General features: G+C 40.9%; 2 protein-coding genes across 4 annotated transcripts in view; both read left to right on the forward strand.

Moving 5' to 3' along the window:
• The first annotated feature begins 860 nt into the window (after nt 1-860).
• cope (COPI coat complex subunit epsilon) lies at nt 861-13,213 on the forward strand. 2 transcript variants are annotated; one of them, XR_008572776.1, is made up of 11 exons: nt 861-1,240; nt 1,433-1,495; nt 1,604-1,704; nt 3,063-3,215; nt 3,516-3,569; nt 3,906-3,987; nt 4,067-4,222; nt 7,012-7,080; nt 9,613-9,687; nt 9,878-10,029; nt 10,108-13,213. XR_008572776.1 is itself a non-coding variant. In XM_054790812.1 (10 exons), the coding sequence occupies exons 1-10, from the start codon at nt 1,139-1,141 to the stop codon at nt 9,935-9,937; spliced, it is 915 nt and encodes a 304-aa protein (XP_054646787.1). In that variant the 5' UTR covers nt 862-1,138; the 3' UTR covers nt 9,938-13,207. The 2 variants fall into 2 exon arrangements, 1 of the variants encoding a protein (XP_054646787.1); XM_054790812.1 differs by having other exon boundaries at nt 862-1,240; nt 9,878-13,207.
• Nucleotides 13,214-17,786: 4,573 nt separating this feature from the next.
• The window catches only part of cers1 (ceramide synthase 1), a 53,195-nt gene continuing 49,848 nt past the window's right edge, over nt 17,787-21,133 (forward strand). The window contains exon 1 of one of the 2 annotated variants that reach the window (XM_054788941.1): nt 17,787-18,779. In XM_054788941.1, the coding sequence (XP_054644916.1) occupies nt 18,546-18,779 (234 nt within the window). In that variant the 5' untranslated portion in view covers nt 17,787-18,545. The remainder of the gene's footprint in view (nt 18,780-21,133) is intronic. The other variant, XM_054788942.1, reaches the window with a different exon arrangement.

Genomic DNA, 21,133 nt, shown 5'->3' on the forward strand with positions numbered 1-21,133 from the left:
GATTCAACAATCCTGACTGACTAAAATTTATTAAAAAACAATGCTAAGACGTTTTTGGACAACAACAATAACAACACATTGGAAATAATCCACCAACCATTACAGTGTTTCAAAAGTAAATGCATAAAAATAGCACAATTGAATTATACATACAATATAATCTCATAATATACATCAATACATTTTATATTTTGAGCATATTATTAAGATTTACATCAGAGAACTTCATCTTTTAACATAAAAAGAGAGGTTGGATTTTGTGTACGTAAAACCTGCTTTTAATGTATTTATTTTTGGACAGGCACGACACGGTCGCAGTACGTGATAAAAATTAATTTGGGCTGCCCTCTAGCGGTGGAAATTATCCCTCACATCACAACATTCAGCTAGACAACTTTTATGATAGCCTGTAGAAAAAGGACGAACTTTTGCGAGATCCCGCAAAACGTTTGCGAATACAAGTAGTAGTAGGGAAGGCAAAACTATTTACATTAAGAGCATTGCACTTCCGTGTTCGCCTCCGTGTGCAAAGCTGATGTTTGCAGTGAATCTTCAGATTAAGAGCAGCGCATTCGTTGACTTTCTGAAATGACTGTTTACTCGTAGGACAAGCAGTGCACACAATTCAAAGAATACTATTTATGGCTAATCGATGTATTTCCTTTCGAGTGCCAGTACTCAAAAGACTACTCAAAGAGTGCTGCTCTTAATTTTAAGTTTCACCGCAAAACATCCGGAGGTGAACACGGAAGTGCAAAGAGTTTTGTGTTCCCTCGCAGAACAGTTTCGCGTTCTCTCGCAAAAAGTCGTTCTTTTTTTGTTACTCATCAATTTTGTCTCCGTATTACCGTACGGAGCCTCGGTGGGAACATGAAGAAAAAAATATGATGGTTAAAAAAAGAACGAACTTTTGCGAGAGAACGCGAAACTGTTCTGCGAGGGAACACAAAACTTTTAGTTTTTTCCTCGGGGGCTCCTTAAAACACACTTTATAAAATTTCAGTACAAGTTACTTTTAATTGTGAACGTGTTCGTTGAAAAGTGTTGTTTGGTGTCGGACTTCACCCCCCACAATGCAGCATTCAAAGACAGCAGTGACGTATTTCTAATACGTGTCAGGAAGCACTGTGTGTCCAACATGGCGGCGCAGCAGAGCGATATTGACGAACTGTTCGACGTAAAAAATGCCTTTTACATCGGCAGTTATCAGCAATGTATCAACGAAGCTCAGAAAGTAAAGGTAGGTCACATTTGTAAAAATGTTTATCATTTCATGGTACGCTGATTTGCTGTCCTGTTGCCTGTGTGGCCAGCTGAATCCGCCCTAAAGTATGCGAGCTAACTTGCTAATAATATGTTGTGGCTAATAATTCTAGCAGTGAATGGAAGAGACCATATACATAAGCGCTGCCTTTGTTTCTGCCTTGTATAGAATTCATCGCCAGAAAAGGAAACTGAACGGGACACTTTCTTATACAGAGCATACGTTGCCCAGGTAAATAAATGTCTACCAGCATTGCTCTTTCATGAATTGTGTCAAAAAGTATTATTAGGATTAGGAGCAATTCGAGTTTGCCCATCTGGAGCATATTTTATCTTTTAGCGGAAGTATGCCGTTGTCCTGGATGACATCAAGGCCAACTCTTCGCCAGAGCTTCAAGCTGTCAGGATGTTTGCAGAGTATCTGTCTAGTGAAAGCAAACGGTAAATATAGTTTGTGTTGGACTGTTTAAAAGTTGTGATTAAGGTCAACTTTATTTGTCCCAAACGGCAAGGACTTTCTTGTGCACTGCTTTAGTGTATCTCTAGTAGGGGTGCACCATAATTATCGGGCGATATGAGGGAGGGACTTATGGCGTCCTACTGATAAATCTGATAACATTTAAAATAGCTCAGATAACTGATCATTTTTAAAAATGCTGCAATGAGGTGAGAATACCCATACTGTGCGGGTGAGCAAAAACAGCTTTTTTTGTGAAAAGACAGTACATTTCAAGCATAACTTTAACTTTGACACATTTTTTTGCTATTGTGACAGCTCAAATATCTAAACAACAATAAAAGAGGGTTGGTTTACATCAAAATAATAATTTATTTGCAGATATAACGCCACAAACTATTTACAATTTTCACATTTGGAACGAAACTGTGTGTGCACGCGAGTGCACGCATGTGCATGCGTTAAAGTATCCCTACAGTGGCATAAACCATGCTCTTCCATGCTGTTGAGTGTGTAAATACATATAAAAGATGCATTATTAAATGCACTTCTGCCACCTTGTGGCCACTTTTATGCCGTAAAATTGCACTGACCGGGACTCCTTTTAGTCTGCTGTTGCGTCATCACCTCTGTTTGCCTCTTGCGCAAAAAAAACTTAAAATACGTCTTTGGGAGCGAGCGTTGGGGTTTAAAAAAGCGTATAAATCCGTCTTTGGTGGCGAATGAGTTAACGGCCTGTTGTAACTTTGCCTGAGCTCACCTGTAAAGAAACATTCACTCTCTGACGAAGACACCTCGCGTGCTATTTGTACCAAATGCTTTGCGATGAGGGGAGGAAAAAAACACCGAGCACACAAAAAACCTTATCAGCCACCTAAAACTCTGGTGCCGTGGTGTTTGGAAAAGGGCAAAAGGTTTGCCACAGTACCTCACGCGGGCTCTTTGGAGCTTGTGCCCGAATACAGTGCACCTTGCTGGGGCACGCCAGGTGGCTCCTCCCGCTCGGTTCTCCGGACCTCCGTAGTGGCACACTGGCTGCTCGGAGCATGTGTCCGACCGACTATAGTGTACTTTGCTGGGCTCTGGTTCTCCCGATAGTAGTGATGTGGTAGTAGTAATGTCATGATATTTCATGAGGACAAATCAACTTCCTCATCTGTTTGAGTCCTTCTTAGCTCCAGGAGTGCACAAACTACAGTTAAATCTAAAGAAAAAAAGTAGACTTAAGAACGACATCGGTCATCTGCACCATATCGGTCTTGAGGAGGGTTGGAGCGACCACAGTACGTCCACATGGGACACCTGTGCTAAATGGTTTGTACACTGTTGTCGTCAACTGCAGGGATGCTATTGTCGCTGACCTAGACAAGAAAATGGCAAAGAGCGTGGATGCGGCCAACACCACCTTCCTCCTCATGGCCGCCTCCATCTACCACCATGAGATGAACACCGATGCCGCACTCAGGACTCTGCACCAAGGAGAAAGCCTGGAGTGGTGAGAGAAGGGTTGACGTGTCCTCTTCATTTATCTTGCTCATTTCAGGGGCAAGTTTGCGCTAATTAAATACTCGATAAAGTTGTGTAAGGTGTAATTGTCCATTCTTCTCCCCCTGGCAGCCTCTCTAATCCACCTACTCTGTTGTAATTTGTCAGGAGTCCAAACGTCTAGCATACCAACGTGTTGCACTAATGTGATACAATGCGATGTGATTCTATGGAAACCGCTTTCATGTTGTCTGTTTAAATGCCTGTCCGAAAGATTGGCCAAACTGATGTGTGCCATTTCTCTTTGCAGCATGGCCATGACCATTCAGGTGCAGCTGAGTCTGGATCGTGTCGACCTGGCAAGGTATGAAGTCATTTTAGCATTAACGGACGTCGAGCACATCCCTTGTGGGACCCGGTTTGACGTTGTTTTCCCCCTGAAATTATGTAAAAGGAAGCTGTCACTTGTCAAAGGGACATTTTCACATGCTCAACAATCATACAAGTGTAAAAATAAGTTAGGCCCTGCTAGCATCAATACCTAAGAAGAATAAAACGATGGGTGACATCCCGGACAACCTGTCATACGGTGTAAGTGTAAAAAGAAGTTAACTTTAGGAACATTGGTCAGGAGAGGTATGTAGTTGTCATTGCCTCTAGTCCTTACAGCGTTGGCAGCGTATTTTCTTCTGTGCGACAGGAAGGAGCTGAAGAAGATGCAGGAGCAGGATGAGGACGCTACGCTAACCCAGCTAGCCACCGCCTGGGTTAATTTAGCTGTGGTGAGCGCAGCGCTTCAACCCATCCCCCGCCTGAATGTTCCTCACGCTGCTTTTGATGACCCTCTGCTTGTGGTTCCAGGGCGGCGAGAAGCTGCAAGACGCCTACTACATTTTCCAGGAGATGTCAGACAAGTACTCCTCGACGCTGCTGCTTCTCAACGGCCAGGCCGCCTGCTACATGGCGCAGAACAAGTGGGAGGAGGCCGAGGGAGTGCTGCAGGAGGCGCTCGACAAGGTTGGGTGGCGATGATGTTGGTTTCTGGCTCGCACTGTCAAATATTTCTTTAACTTGAAATGCCAGGGGTGTCCAAACCTTTTCCAGCAAGGGCCATCTAGTGGAAATTGAAAGGATGCAACTTTGCCACTTTGATAGGAAAAAACTGCATCTCACCTTTTGTGATTATAGGTGGAAAAAGCATATTCTTACTGTGAACTTTGGTCTTGGCTCTGTTTTTGCTGGTTTGTAAAAAAAATATTACAATTATTTAAACTTTTTTTTTAAATAATCTATAATTATATTATAATTATAATAATTTTCTTCTCGTAATATGATGACGTTATTCCCTTAATATTTTGACTGTATGCTCATATTTTTTTTTGTCTTGTTTCTCACAACATTACGTTTTTTTCTTAAATAATTTTCCTCATAATATTACGGTTTCTTGTAAAGTTACGACCTTTTTTCTTGTTGGAATACATTTTTTTGTCTCGTAATAATTTTACTTCATTCTCATAAAGTGCAGCTATTTTTTCCATTTAAAAAAAATAATAATAAATTCCAACTGTTTCAGCTTTCTTCTTGTAAATTTTCTTCTCATAATTATGACTTTATTCTCATAATGTTTTGACTTTATTCCCATTATATTCCAAAAACGACATTACTTTGGCTTTGTTTCTCATAATATTACAGCTTTATAATTTTAAAAAATTTATAATAAAAAAAAAAATTCTCAGAACATTTCAGGTTTATTCTCGTAAAATCACAACTTTTTTTCCTTCTTAAATAACGAAAAATCTCTTCATATTTTGACTTTATTGTCGTACATTTACAGCTCTTTTTTTTCCATTTCTACTGTTTAGTTTTTTTTTTTAATTTTCCAAGTATTTCAACTTACATCTTGTAAATTTTCTTCTGATATTTCTGACTTTATGCCCATAATATTATAACTTTTTCTGCAACCTAGTTTTCCAAAAAATCACAACTTGATTTTTTGTTTTTGTTTCTTTTAATACTGTGACTTTTACAAATTCACTTCTTCCTTTAATAAATTTCCTCATACTACAGGTTTATTCTCATAAAATTGCCTCCTTTTTCTACTTAGAATAAACCAATTTTCTCAATATTTGGACTTTATTCTCATAATATTATAGTTTATTTTTTCCATTTCTTTTATTAATTATTCTATTGTTTATTTGTTGTTTTTTTTTTTTTTCAATTTTCCAACAATTTAAACTTCTTATACATTTTCTTCTCATAGTTATGACCTTATAATATTTTGTCTTTATTATCGTAACGATTTAGCTTTTTCTGCAACCTAATTTTCTAAAAAAAAACACTTTGTGTGTTTCATATCATGACTTATTTTTCTTTAGTATTTCAACTTCATGTAACTAAAATGACATTGTTTCTCCTCATAATATTACAACATTCTCGGAAAGTTACGACTTTTCTCATTAGATTACAACTTTTTGACTTTGTTCTTGTACAATTACTTATATACTATATGTATTTTATATTTATGTATGTATGACGGAGGATTAGAGCCACATTGGAAAAACAAAATCAAAATTTACGGGAAAAAAGTAATAAATTTACGCGACAAAAGGTTGTAAATTTACAAGACAAAAAGTCGCAAATTCCCAAGAATAAAGTTGTAAATTTACGGGAAAATCCTAAATTTACGAGGAAAAAGATGTAAATTTAGGAGGAAAAAAGTCATACATTTCCGAGATTAAATTCGTATATTTCCGAGAAATAAAGTGTTACTAGGTGCGATGGTGTCGGAGGGAAAATAGAGCGTACTGTAGCTCTTCAAGAAGGAAGGAAACTTTCCTCTTGCTTCAGCTTTTATTTATAACGTGGCAGCAAAACACAGCAGTTGAGAATTTAGCGTTTAGATTAGCATGGCTAGCCCTTCTCATTTCCGCCTTCCTTGTCCCGCCCCTTAGATAAGGCCCCCGTTTCCATAGCTGTCTCAGTCAATGTCTGTTACGACGGAGTATTAAAAATAATCTGAGATTTTGACAATAAACCGTGAGAATAGAGTTGTAAATTTACCAGAAAAAAACCTTGTAATATTACGACAATAAAGCTGTACATTTGCGAGAAAAAACGTGTAACTTTATGTAACAGGCGTTGCCTGAGACAGCTATGAAAAGGGGGGCCTTATGTGACCTTTGGGCTTGGTCATCGGTAATATATAATGGCTTTTTTCCCTCATAAATTTAGGACTATATTTTTTTCCCAGTGTGGCCCTAATCCTCTGTCCAATAAAAACAGCAGTGGGCCCCCCTCTGCACCTCTGGCTTGCGCCATTTCATTTTTATTCTTTGCTAGTTGGGAGGGGGCAGAAGAGTACGTTTCAAGCGTGTGTGCATCTAGCTTAGGTCAGCCGAGCACATCGCCAACAACACAAGTTACTTACGGTATGTCTGCGTCTGCTGGTTCATTTCTCAGCAGTAGAGTAGGAATACCTGGTTTTGATCAACAGAGGGCGCCAAAGATCTTGTCCTCCATGAATTCGGCTGGACGAGGGCCTAATGGACACTGTGCAGTCTTTTGAGGGTGCACACGTGGTTGACATTTCAGGTCAGGTTACTTTGACTGTGAAAAGCAGCGATGAGGTTAATGAGAGCCACTGAGCGATGATAATAAATGGACGCCAGTTTTACGACGCCATAATTGGCTGATGCGGAGAAATGATTAAACTGGCGGTTAACCTTTTTGGTGTCGTAAATGTATCCTGACTTCCACATGCTATGAACCTTACATCTTTTTCTTTGTTTGTTAACCCCGCTTTACAGGACAGCAGCCACCCGGAGACGTTGGTCAACCTGGTCGTGCTGACTCAGCACCTTGGAAAAGCCCCTGAGGTTAGACTTTGGACCTTAAGCTGTGAGCAGGTCTTTTCCGATTGAGAAACGCCATCTGAGCAACTACTCCAGATCAGTAGACTCATAATGCGTGCGTTTAGCCGTGCACTTTCTTGACTGCCGTCTCCCATTAAAACATGTCGCGTCAGCATGTTGGCCGGTTTAAGTCCACACACGCTCACAAAGTGAGGAGCTTGCGGATTGAGATAAAGTCGCGATAGTAACTCAGCAGAGTGCTGACCATTGACTCAGAGCCATCGCCGCAAAGAGATAACGGCAGATAGCGTCTTTCGCAAGAACGCTGCGTGCAAATCACCTGCAAGCACGCCCCTCAGGTACACTTGCACAATTACCTTCTCCAGGGAGGGTGGTGTTTCACTGCGAGCTGTCATTAAGCGAAATGAATGAAACATAGTAGATGCAGCTAGGCCTGTAACGATAACAAATTTTGCTGGTGGATAATTCCATCCATCCATTTTCTATGCCACTTCTCATTAGGGTCGCGGGGGCATGCTGGAGCCTATCCCAGCTGACTTCAGGCGACAGGCAGGGTAGACCCTGGACTGGTGGCCAGCCAATGGCAGGGCACATAAAGACAACCATTCACACTCACATTCATACCTATGGACAATTTAGAGTCGCCAATGAACCTAACATGCATGTTTTTTGGATGTGGGAGGAAACCGGAGTACCCGGAGAAAACCCACACACGCACTGGGAGAACATGCAAACTCCACACAGAAAATGCCCAAGGGAGAATCAAACCTGGGTCTTCCCGTTCTCCAGACTGACTGTGTGGCCAACATGCTAACCACTAGCCCACCGTGCAGCCATGGTGGGTAATTGTGATACAAATTTTCGCCGATAATCGATATTATTGACAGCGATTTTGTCATGAGAGGTGTACTTCACATTTGAAGCACTAGATCAGGGGTCGCCAAGCTGTCGATCATTGGGACTTTGCCGGTCGATTGCGAGAACATTTTGAAAAAACGTATTATCACATCAGAGCGACCAACAGGCACGCATTTTGTCCACTGAACACGCACGTACGCCTCGCCGCTATCCAGTCCCCAAAACCTGGCGGGAGGTACACATGGACATGGTTCGCCTTGTACACCGCGCAAAAAGACATATAAATACATCTTTGGAATGCAGCGTTCGGGTTCATAAAAACGTATAAATTAGTCTTTAATATTGAATGAGTTAAAGAACACATTTTAATGTGGAACAAACAAAACAAAGATTAAAGTTGCAATTTGGGAAAATTAGAGTGGGGGAAAAAAGTTATAATATTACGAGAATAAAGTCAAAGTATTCTGAGAATAAAGTCAGAACCAAAGAAGAAAATGTAAAGGCTGTTTTTCCTTGAAATATACTTATTAGCATATCTATATGGGTTGGTGTACAAATCATACAATATCAAAGTAGCACATCCAGCCTTTGATTTTCAGTATGCTGCCCTTGATGAAAAAAGTTTGGACACACCTGCAGTATGCCTTTGTTGCTTTTTCCATTTTTGCTGTTTCTCATAATATTACGACTTTTTACAAAAATTATAAATTTTTCTTAAATAATTTTCCTGATAATATTACGAGTTTATTCCCATAAAATTGCGCCTTTTTTCTCGTTAGAATACTTTCTTGTTCTCATAATGTTGTTACTTTATTCTCATAAAATTATACATTTCCATTTCTACTGTGTAGTTGTTTTATAAAAAAAATGTTCCATCTATTTTGGTTTTTTTCTTGTAAATTTTCTTCTCATAATTATGATTTTATTTACATAATATTTTGACTTTATTCCATAAATATAACTTTTACCTCAACCTAATTTTCTAAAAATATCAACTTTTTTGGTTTTGCTTCTCATAATATTGCAGCTTTAAAAAAATTCTCATATTACAGATTTATTCTTGTACTTTTTTTCTTGTTAGATTAAAATAATTTTCTCCTAATATTTTCACTTAATTCTCCTACAATTACAGCTATTTTTCCCATTTCCATTTTTCCATAAAAAAATGTATAATTACCTTTTTAATTAATTTTCTGTTTATTTTGTTTCTACAAGGTGCCATGGGTCCATTTAAAAAAAAAAAAATAAATAAAAAAAATGAATAAAATAAAAAGTGAGCTGTCGTTCGCAAACCGCCTCTGGCCCACACTTTGGTCTTTGCATATTTCACTGGGAAGGCTAAGTGTTAGCAAACGACATAGGAGTGTCTCAACGCTTTGTCTTCTAGTCAAAGGCTGGGCTTCACGCTCGTGGGGGTGTTGGGCAGGCTTCCACGCACCCGGGCTTGTGGAGGTACCCTGCATGTCTGCCTTCTGTGACCGCTTGTATTTGATTACCGAGTGAATTCACTTTTAACGCATACCGCGCGGGAATCTGGAGCAGGGAGCGCCAAATCCATTTGTGGGGGTCCAAATGTATTAGTGGCGGGCTTCCGCGCATAAATGACTGTATGGGAAACACTGGTTATTGTCTTTCTGAGCTACTCGTATAAGCTGAATGATGTATTTGTGTCCACAGGTGACCAACAGATACCTGTCCCAGCTGAAAGATGCACACAAGTCACATCCTTTCCTCAAAGACTATTTCACCAAGGTTAGTGTATGTTTGTGTAACTCCCCCCTTTATCAGCCGGGTCTTTCGCCTTTGCCACACATGCATTTGCACGAGAAGCGCAGATGTACATAAACACTGGCTCGTACCATTTAACCAGAAGGCGTCATGCTATGCACAGCTGTGCCTCTCCGGTGACTGATGTCCCGAGTCTTTTTTGTTTTTCTTGCAGGGGAACGAGTTTGACAGGCTCGCCATGCAGTACGCTCCCGCCGCCGCCACCACCGCATGACGGGCCCCTCACCCGTTAACATCCTCCTGTCTCTTTTGATGTTTTTGACCTGTTTAAGTAAAATGAAATGCACTCACAGGACGCTTCATTAGGTACACATGCACAATCTGTGTGGGATGTACTGTAACATTCTGTTTATTACGGTGGGAAACTAATTTGTGATTTACTAGTGACCAGTCCAGGGTGTGATAGGCTGCAGCTCACCAATGACCCCTCAAAGAAGACCAGCGCTGTAGAAAACATCTGGTAGTACCACAGCATTTTTTATTTAGATACATGCCATGGACAAAATATTAGAAACAGCTGTCAGCATGATGCAATGCACTGCTACACCACTGCAAGAACACTTTGTTCAATAAATCCAAATATCGCCTACATCAGTGGTTCCCAAACAACCCCTGAAGCCATGTACCCACCCCTACTCCTGCACACTTACAAACAGAACTTGACATTTTCAGTGGTTTGTTCGTTTTATAGCCATTCCGGGTCAAAATGTGTATTTTGCGTGGTGATATTTTGATAAAGTTTGACATGAGCACGGATAAATAGATGAGTACTCATCCTGCATATCTTTTATTCCACGTTGATGCTGGCCTCCTTCCGTATGAATGGCTTGACTTTCAGCTTCACTCGACTCACGGTGGCTATGGTTCAAGTCTGCATATTCATTTCATGCCAAATGAAAGGGTAAGTCACCATCGAGGTACTACACTGCAGATGGGGATGTCATACAGCCCCATGTCAAAAAATCAGTCATGATAAAGTAGCATCCCAAGCAGAAAAACACATTCAACTAAGGATAACTGACAGCGACAGGTTTTCCCAGTGACGCCGTGTGGGGATTATAAAAGATGAAACACTCTTCATGCACTAAACAATCATCAAACTTACTTATTTGTCCATACGATGCACACAAAGCAGTCAACAACGAGATGCTCTGTCTCCTGCTCCGTTTCCCTTGAGCCGTGAGGCGTTCAGGTGCACTAGTAAGGCGCTAATAGTTTTTATTTGACAATTGGTGTACATAGGGACGCCAGCAGTAATTCCGGGTCCCGTACACAGCTCAGGTCACTACATCGCCACGACGAAACTCACCCTTACAAGCTACTTTTATACTATTTGACTCAAACCTGAATTTAGTTCGATGCATTTCTTGGAGTGAAATGAATACTTTGGGAAACAAATGAATGTACTGTATATGTGCAACAACCTGGGATAGACACAGGTGCTTTACCCTGGTTGGTCAGTGTGTGTACCATTATGAAATAATATAAATACCATTGTGAAAATGTTCATATTTCGCAAAGGAATGAGGTTTGTCCAAGCCAGGGGTGGGCAAACTTTTTGACTCTCGGGCCACATTTGGCGGAGGGCCGTGTGTGTGTGTGTGTATAGGTGGCATCCAACAGAACGACACATTTGCTCACGGTGCAACAAAACGAAAACAACTCATCCACAGCAAGTTAACTCATCACATAAATCATCAACTAAGCGCTAAACATAACACATAACCAACAACAATGATGAACGATGAACAATAAAAGATTGAATGTCAAGAGTATGTTAACTCCTCCTTGCTTACTTCTCTGACAATCTAAACATATTTTGCTATCTAGCAAAAATGTGAAAAACATGGCAATATGTTGGGAGAAAGTGTACCACAAGCTACCCAGCATGCCTTGCGGCGGGAATATAGAGTAGGCGCTTTTTAGGCATGGGTCTTGCATGTAGATATTTGTATGCCGTAATGGTGCAGTAGGTACAGTAGGTTACTTTGTGGGTCGTGTGTTGTTTGGATGGCTCTCTTCTACAAGCTCCAGATTGCATGTGACTAAATCTTTGCAACAATAGCACTGCTGGTCAAGTTGCAAGCTACATTTTCCATGGTAAAGATTTAAAAAGAAAAAAGAGGAATGTGGAAATGCCCAGCGAGTGCTGCATTTTGCCCATCCCTGATCTAAGCGCTTTTCGTTCATTTCACTGACATTTTACAGACTTTGAAAAACAATTCTCACAGTAATAAAGGACAAAATGACTTCCCTTTTGGACTCAAAACAGGACATGTACTTCTGTTTCTAAATACGGGACGATTCCAATTTTTAACGCAGCCCTGGTGGTACTGTCCAGTCTCCTTATTTTGGCTTTCTTCCTGCTCCCTTCTCGCTCTCCTTTTTGAAAACCGGATTTTAGTTTAGTCCGAGGCATAGGCAACATTGCATTGCTCTGGCTGCAACGAAGCACCGTCACCGGTCTGCGCTAAGGCAGGACCAAACCATTTCATGCAGATATACTTGTTGGATTACTTACTGGTCAGTGTAGATTTAACTTTCACTGCCAAAAAGAAGTCAAAACAAGGATTGTTTTTGATCATTTTATGACAGTGGTGTCCAAAGTGCAGCCGGGGGGCCATTTGTGGCCTGTGGCTATTGTTTTTATTGGCCCATGGCACATTCAGAAACTATAATTTAACTATAAAACCCCACAGCAACAACAAAAATGGAAAAATACAAGAGCAAAGTCAAAATATGAAGTAAAAAGTCATCATCTAACGTGAGGTTGGAATTTTAGGAGAATGTCCTATGAAAATGACATAATTTTAGTAGTTGAAACATTAAAAGGAAAAGATTTTTGTTTTTTTTAAGTTGTAATATGAGAAAGTATTTTTTTGAAAATCAGGTTGCGTAAAAAGTTAGAATGTATAATGAGTATAAAGTAAAAAATATGATGGAAATAAAGTCAGAATTCCGATTAGAAAACTTACAAGAAGAAAGTTGAAATAGCTGTGAAATATAAAACAAAACAAAACAGCAGAATAAAGTCCAAATAATAGAAAAAGTCGTATTGTATTGAGAAAAATGAATAAAGCTGTAAAATAAGTGGAAAAAGGTCATTTTAGTAGCGTAGAGTTGAAATATTAAAAAAAAATGTTTTTTTTAAGTAATATGAGAAACAAAACAAAATGTAACTTTTGGAAAATAAGATTGGGAAGAAATGATAATGTGGGAGTAAAGTCAAAATATAAATAGAAAATTTATGAAGAAGGTTGAAATATTTGGGGGAAAAAGTAGGACGGCTCATTAGGACCACATTGGAAAACCCCCCCGTCAGATTTCGAGAATAAAGTCCTAAATTTATTATTTATTTTACTTGATTCTCGCAATTTACTCTTGTACATTTACGACTTGTCTCGTAAATCATCTCAACTTTTTTCATGTAAATTTCTGACATTCTCGTAAATTTACGATTTTCTCATATTCCAACTTTTTGATTTTTTGTTGTAATATTTATCTTTTTTTTCATATTTACAATTTTATTCATGTAAATGTACGACTTTTTTCTTGTGAATGTACAACTTTTTTCTCATAAAAACTTTCGTAAGTTTCCAACTTTTTTTCTGCTAAATTTACGACTTTATTCACATAATATTCCGACTTTATTCTTGTAATATTACTCTTTTTCTTGTAAATTTACGACTTTATTCTTGGAAATTTACCACTTTATTCTCGTAAATTACGACTTATTTTCTCGGAATTGTACAACTGTATTGGTATAATATTCCAACTTTATTCTTGTAATATTACCTTTTTCTTGTAAATGTACGACTTTATTCACATAATATTACGACTTTATTCTCGTAATATTACTTTTTTCTGGTAAATTTACAACTTTTTTCACATATTCAAGATTCAAGAGTTTTATTGTCATATGCACAGTAAAACTGGTGGTTCTGCTATGCAATGGAATTCTTGTTCTGTTCATTCTCCCAGAAAAAGAAAGAAAGCAAACACAAGAAAGAATAAGAACATCAGAAACATAAATACCAATAAATTAAGCAACAACAACAGAAGAGACATTATTGCAAATAAATAAATAAATAAAGTGCTATGAGTGTGTGTTGCGTGCGGCGTGTGTGAGTGCTTCGTTGAGGAGCCTGATGGCCTGTGGGTAAAAGCTGTTTGCCAGCCTTGTGGTCCTGGACTTCAAACTCCTGTAGCGTCTGTATTACGACTTTATTCTCATAATATTACTCTTTTTGTCATAAGTTTACAACTTTATTCACATGTAACGACTTTATTCTCGTAAAGTTACTTTTACAAAAATAAAGTCGTAATTTGCGACTTTATTCTTGACCTCTCAGATTTTTTGATTTTTTTTTTTTTAATGTGGCCATAATACTCCGTTGTAGAATTGTTATGACAAAAAAGAATAAACTTGTAATATTATGAGGAAAAATGGCATTTTAGTAGCATGGACGTACAGACAATGGAAAAGCACTGCTCGCAGGATGGTGAAATGCAGACCTTTTTATTTGCCTCGTGAGTTTAGCGCTGTGTATTTAACTGCTGTCTACATCCCACCACGAGCTAACACTGCTAACGCACTAGGCCTACTGCATGACATCATTGATAAACACGAGACCAAACACCCAGACGCTGTATTTATTATATCTGGCGATTTCAACCACTGTAACCTCAGGACTGTCCTCCCCAAATATTACCAGCATGTGAGCTTTCCCACAAGGGAAAATAACATCCTGGACCAAGTCTACTGCAACATGAAAGGTGCTTTGAAGGCTGTTCCAAGACCCCACTTTGGAAAGGCCGACCACATCTCTATATTCCTTTATCCAACATACAGACAACTTCTTAAACAAGCTCCCCCTGTACGTACAGCAGTTAAAGTATGGAATGAAGAAACTGATCAAGTACTTCAGGACTGCTTTGGCTGCACAAACTGGGATGTGTTTAAAACTGCAGCGGGGAGGGAAGATTGTACTGTTGATTTGGATGAATATGCTTCTGCTGTTACTGGCTACATTAGCACATGCATAGAGACTGTTAGCACCACCAAGTATTACAGAAAATACCCTAACCAAAAACAGTGGATGAACTGTGATGTAAAGGCTAAGCTACGTGCTCGTTCAACTGCATTTGTCATGGGCACCGCTGATGACTACAAAAAGGCCAGATATGACCTGAGGAGGTCCATACGAGAGGCCAAAAGACAGTACAGACAGAAGCTGGAGGGCTACTATTCCACCTCAGACCCCCGGCGCATGTGGGCGGGGCTCCGGCACATCACAGACTATCGACAGCGGAGTAGCGTAGCCACGTCCAGCCAAACCACACTTCCTGATGAGCTGAACGAGTTCTATGCCCGCTTTGACACCCAAACTCCTGATGAGCAGAAAGGGTGGCTGAACCTGGGGAGCACACAGGACTCACCTCTCATGGTGACATCAGCTGATGTGCGCAGGGTTCTAAACAAAACAAACCCACGAAAAGCAGCAGGGCCAGACAACATCTCAGGACGTGCACTTCGGGTTTGCTCATCAGAGCTAGCTGATGTGCTTGCTGACATATTTAACCTGTCGCTTGCACAAGCATCTGTACCGACCTGCTTTAAGTCCACCACCATAGTGCCCGTACCCAAGAAGAGCAACGTGACCTGCTTGAATGACTATCGCCCTATAGCACTCACTCCTATTGTTATGAAGTGCTTTGAAAGAATAGTCATGACCCACATCAAAAAGAGCATCCCGGCGGCAACTGTGGACCCTCTACAGTTTGCATATCGCCAGAACCGGTCCACGGATGATGCAGTCAACACTGCCATCCACACAGCCCTTTCTCACCTACAGGGCCAGGACACATACGTCAGAATGCTATTTATAGACTATAGCTCTGCTTTTAATACAGTCAGCCCCCACAAACTCACAGATAAGCTCCTCACACTTGGCCTGTCACCCTCCCTCTGTAACTGGGTGTTTAACTTTCTAACAGGCAGGCCCCAGTCAGTCAGAGTCCACAACCGCACATCCAGCTCAAGAATTGTGAGCACTGGGACCCCACAGGGGTGTGTGCTGAGTCCGCTCCTCTACACGCTCTTCACCTACGATTGCGTGGCCTCCCAGAACAACACCAGCATCATTAAATTTGCAGATGACACTACAGTCATTGGCCTGATCACTGGTGGTGTTGAAACATCATACAGAAGAGAGGTGGCGGACCTCATAGCTTGGTGTCGTGATAACAATCTCCTTCTCAATACAGATAAGACTAAAGAGATGATCATCGACCCAAGAACAAGGGAAAAGGAGCCGCATAGACCCCTGTTTATTGATGAGACTGAGGTGGAGAGGGTGAAAACCTTCAAGTTCCTTGGCACACACATCAGCGAGGACCTCACCTGGTCTCACAACACCCAACAAATTATGAAGAAGTCCCAAAGGAGACTGTACTTCCTGAGAAGACTGAGGAAATTTGGCATGTCCACCACAATCCTGAGTTGCTTCTACAGATGCACTATGGAAAGTGTCCTTACCGCCTCCATCACTGTTTGGTACGGTAACTGTACAACACGTGATAGGAAGGCACTCCAGCGGGTGATCAAGACCTCACAGAACATTGTTGGGGCAGCCCTCCCCTCACTGCAAGACATTTATAAAACTAGAGTCCTACGAAGAACACACAACCTCATCAAGGACAGCACACATCCACAACACTCATTATTCACACTCCTACCGTCAGGCAGACGCTACAGGAGTTTGAAGTCCAGGACCACAAGGCTGGCAAACAGCTTTTACCCACAGGCCATCAGGCTCCTCAACGAAGCACTCGCACACGCCGCACTCAACACACGCACACACTCATAGCACTTTATTTATTTATTTATTTATTTATTTATTTATTTGTATTAATGTCTCTTCTGTTGTTGTTGCTTAATTTATTGGTATTTATGTTTCTTATGTTCTTATTCTTTTTCGTGTGTTTTCTTTCTTTTCTTGGGAGAATGAACAGAATAAGATTTTCATTGCATAGTAGAACTGCTGTTTTACCGTGCACATGACAATAAAACTCTCTTGAATCTCTTGAATGGAGTTGAAATATTAAAGATTTTTTTTTTTTTTTAAAGTAATATGAGAAACAAAACAAAAAGTTGTAATTTTTGGGAAATTAGGTTGGGAAGAAATGATAATATGGGAGTAAAGTCATATTATGAAGAAAGTTAAAATATTTGGAAAATAAAAAAAAACAAAAATGGGCGGAAAAAAAGGAGGCTGAAGTTCCTACTAAAAATGTGCTTTTTCACCTATATGACAAAGCTGAGAAGCAGTTTGTTCTTGAAACATATATGACTTCTTGGCATATCTTTGCAAAATATCAAAGTGGGCCTTGCATCCTTTCAATTTTCACCATGTGACCCTCGATGGAAAAAGTTGGGACACTTCAGTCTCAACCCAGATTGCAAAGTGATATTTTAATTTCTACCTGTTATTGGAGGGCCCATGACTTGGAATTGTACTAACTTTCAGGGTCTACCCCTGGGGGTGCATAAGCGTACCCCACTGTAGCAGCATAGGCACTACATCATATTTAGAAGCATTGTTATCGTATATATTTTTTAAGTTAGCTACATGACATAAACAACATATTAGAAACAGCTGTCCGCATGACGCAATGCACTGCTACACCACTGCAACTGCGCTTTGTGAAATACATCCAAATATCTCCTACATGTCATTGGACGGTGCAGGTGTACTCTAGTGTCACTCGTGCATATTGTTTATTATAAGCATTCTTTTGAACATCATATAAATGCGAACGCACGTCACGGCGTGTGTGTGTGTGTGTGCGTGTGTGCGTGTGTGTGTAATGGAAGCCAAAGCAAACGAAATGGGGAAAAAAAGAAGCCGCACGGGTTTGCTTATTGCCGCTTTGTCACTGTTGTGCTGTTCCCGGCTGTAATCCACAAAGGTTCTAACGGTTACTGAGCTAGCGGTCCCTGCTTACGTCACGCCCCCTTTCGTCTTTTATTCCCTCCTATTTTTGCATAAACGTGGCTGTCTTCTTCACCCCCCCGCCCGTCCAGTCTCATCCCGGTCCGACAGCGCTGCGGTTGGACGTCGCAAGGGGGGGTTTTATATGTGTGTATACGTAACGCACACGCCGTTTCAGTGTATTTATTGTGCTCTTAAAAGTTGCGCGTTACGTAATCCGACGAGTTAACGGTCAAGGATGAAACGCGACGTTGGTGCGGCACAATAGCGGTGTGCCGTCTGGAGCAACCCCGCGCTCGCTTTGTGTGGACTGTATTTGTCGTTTATTTGCCCACCGGGAGCCCTCCTTTTTTTGAAAAAAGACATAAAACCATCTTGGAAGCCAATGTTCGTCGTTTTCCAGTCCCGTGCGAGTGATTGGAAGTTAGCAAAGGCGGCTAACCAGCACGCGTGCGCAGCGGAATGATGGCGAGAGGAAGCCTCCACGCTGTGGCTCATCATCATGGCTCACATTAATTGCCTTTTCTGTCACGTTTTGCTATGATTTTCGTACACAGGCACGTCCTGGTCGGCCCGGTTGTCATTTATTAAAACATCTCAAGGGCCGCGATCGAGCGGGTCCATGCTGGAAATATGGAAAACAAAGAATAAGGCGAAGAAAGACAGACAGTGATCAAGGTTTTTTTTTTTTTTAATTTTAAGTCAGCTAGCAAGCTTGTTAGCGGATTAGCTCACACAAAGCCTGTGCTCTAGACAGATCCCCTCAGTTTCCCATTCGTTTTTTTTTTTTTTTTTTTTTTTTTTACTATTTTTTTATTCCTTGCTACGATGGGCGCTCAGACCGGGGATGTGGAGCCCATGCCGGGATACTTGGACCTCATCAGCCGAGCCTCCAGCGTCATGTTGACGGCGTGGAGAGATTGTAGCCAGTGTGGTCTGGAGCTCACCAGACGGACTCTTCTGGATAATGCGTACATCACCTGGACCGAGATAGCCCTCTTCTTCTTTTGCGCCTTTTTGTGGACTCAGATCAGACGGGGGTTGACTGAAAGACTGTTCAAGGTGGGTGACACACGCGCACCCCCCACATCCACAGCATTGTAAGGTCTCACAGACGAAGCAGGTGTAATCCGTAGATCGATCCAAATATCGATACTAGATGCGTTGGTATTTTTCATACTTCCTTTGCAGTTGTAGCTCATGTCATAAAAGAAAGTTATGAGTAGGGACCATCAGGTGCCACTTCCCAGCAAAAGTGATCTCAAGGCCCTTAATGTTTGGCAGGTCTGGAACCACGCGCCTCACACATGAAAGAAAAGAAGCACTCAATGACGGAGGCAAGGAAAAGCTACCTCCCAGGAACCGGCTTCAAACAGAACCGGGTCTCTGTGGGGCGGCTGTCTACCTCGAGCGGTTGGGTTGAGATAGAGCAAGTGTTGAGGGGTTGAGCGATTATGAAACGATGTACAGTACAGTCAAACCTCGGTTTTCCGACGCCCTGGTTTTTATGAGATAAGCAAAAATATTCAGCCAAATTTTAGAGAGAAAGTAGAGGGACAGGGTAGAGGGGTTGAGCAATGATGAAACATTGTACAGTACAGTCAAACTTCGCTTTTCGGATGCCCCGGTTTTCTTATGACAAGCAAAAACATTCAGGCACGTTTTAGAGAGAAAGTAGAGGGACAAGGTAGAGGGGTTGAGCGATGAGGAAACAATGTACAGTACAGTAAAACCTCAGTTTTCAGTTTTTCGTACAGTGTGGCATGCATCTTGTGTTATTAAAACGCTGCCGGAGTCCAACTGTATTCTTCACGTAGTTTGCTCACAAGATGTCCTTGTTAACAGCTTGCTAATACGTGGAAACAGGAAGCGGAAGTGAGCGCCGTCGCCCGTCTGTGGTGTCATCAGTGGTTGACTGTATGTAGTTCTTGACTAACTGACCACAAGTCTCACATATATTTAGAAAGAACATATTTTACAATTATAGTTTTACATGCAGAAAACAATTCCAAATGCATTTAAATGATGAATGAAAGCGATAACCACCTTCCTGTTTTGCCATGAGTTATTTTTTTAATTCAATAGTGTTTCTCACCTCAAGTCTCTGCTTTTTTTTGTTTGTTTGTTTTTTTATCACGGCTGCAAAATATCCCAAAATGGAGCCAGGGAAAGTTGCAGGTGGCAGCATTTTGATGAAGAAGGCGAGAAACACTGCTGAATTCAATACTCACGGCAAAACAGGAAGGTGGTGGCAGCGAAGACTACTGTAAATGAACAAGAAAAGCCAAGAAGGCACGCGACTTAAAAGAAGCAGTGGGGGGGAAAAAATCAAGGCAGTTGATGCGCCACGTCTGCCAAAATCGACATCAAGTTAAACGGAGGGCCGGACGAAGCCAGTTAACGTAAAAAATTAACGCCAAAAGTTTGCCTCGGTTTGCGTAGATTTTCCGGTTAGTGAACAATGCGGCGCACGTCTTGTCATGTTATTAATACACTGTGGTTATTTTTATTAGCTTGCTAATATATACATGGAAACAGGAAGCGGAAGTGAAGTGAATGCCGTCGCCTGTCTTTGATGTCATCAGCGGTTGACTCTGTAGTTCTTGGCTAACTAACACAGTTACGCCACAGGTCTCACAAATGTTAACAAAAAAACATTTTACAATTATAGTTTTAAATGCATGCAGTTGTAAGTGGATACAAATGAGAAATGAAAGAGAAAAATTTACGTTTAAGGTTACGTTTACCTCCATTTAAGACGTGATTGTTGCCAAAGACACAATCTGGCAACACGGACACCACCTTACTGTTTTGCAGTTATTTCTTGAACTCAGTCGTGTTTCTCACCTCAGGTCTCTATCTTTCTTATTGCTCACGGCTGCAAAATCCCCCAAAATGGAGCCAAGGAACAAACAGACTTCCACCACCTCCTTGTTTTGCCATGAGTTCTTTCTTGAATTCAGCAGTGTTTCTCACCTTTGTTATCAAAATGCTGCCACGTGCAGCTTTCCTTGGTTCCATTGGTGTATTTTGCAGCCGTGATCAATAAGAAAAGCAGGGGCTTGAGGCGAGAAACACTGTTGAATTCAAGAAATCACTCATGGCAAAACAGGAAGGAGGTGTCTGTACCGATCTCGCTGCCACATTGTGTATTTATCAACAATCACGTCTTCAATGAAGGTAAAAGTAACCTTAAATGTTCATTTAGAATTGTTTTCTGCCTGTAAAACTATAAAAATGTGTTTTGTGTTCACATTTTTGGCTTTTTTTGGAACAAATCTATTGGATTTACAGTACATGGTTTCCGATGGATTGGGTTAGAGTAGGTTTTGGTTAGAGTCGGACCGTCGGGAACGGATTCATGACGCTAACCAAGGTTTTCACTGTACATCCTCGACTTGGCAATATGTCTCACT

This window comes from Dunckerocampus dactyliophorus, chromosome 10 (assembly GCF_027744805.1).
Source record: "Dunckerocampus dactyliophorus isolate RoL2022-P2 chromosome 10, RoL_Ddac_1.1, whole genome shotgun sequence".
NCBI lineage: Eukaryota > Metazoa > Chordata > Actinopteri > Syngnathiformes > Syngnathidae > Dunckerocampus > Dunckerocampus dactyliophorus.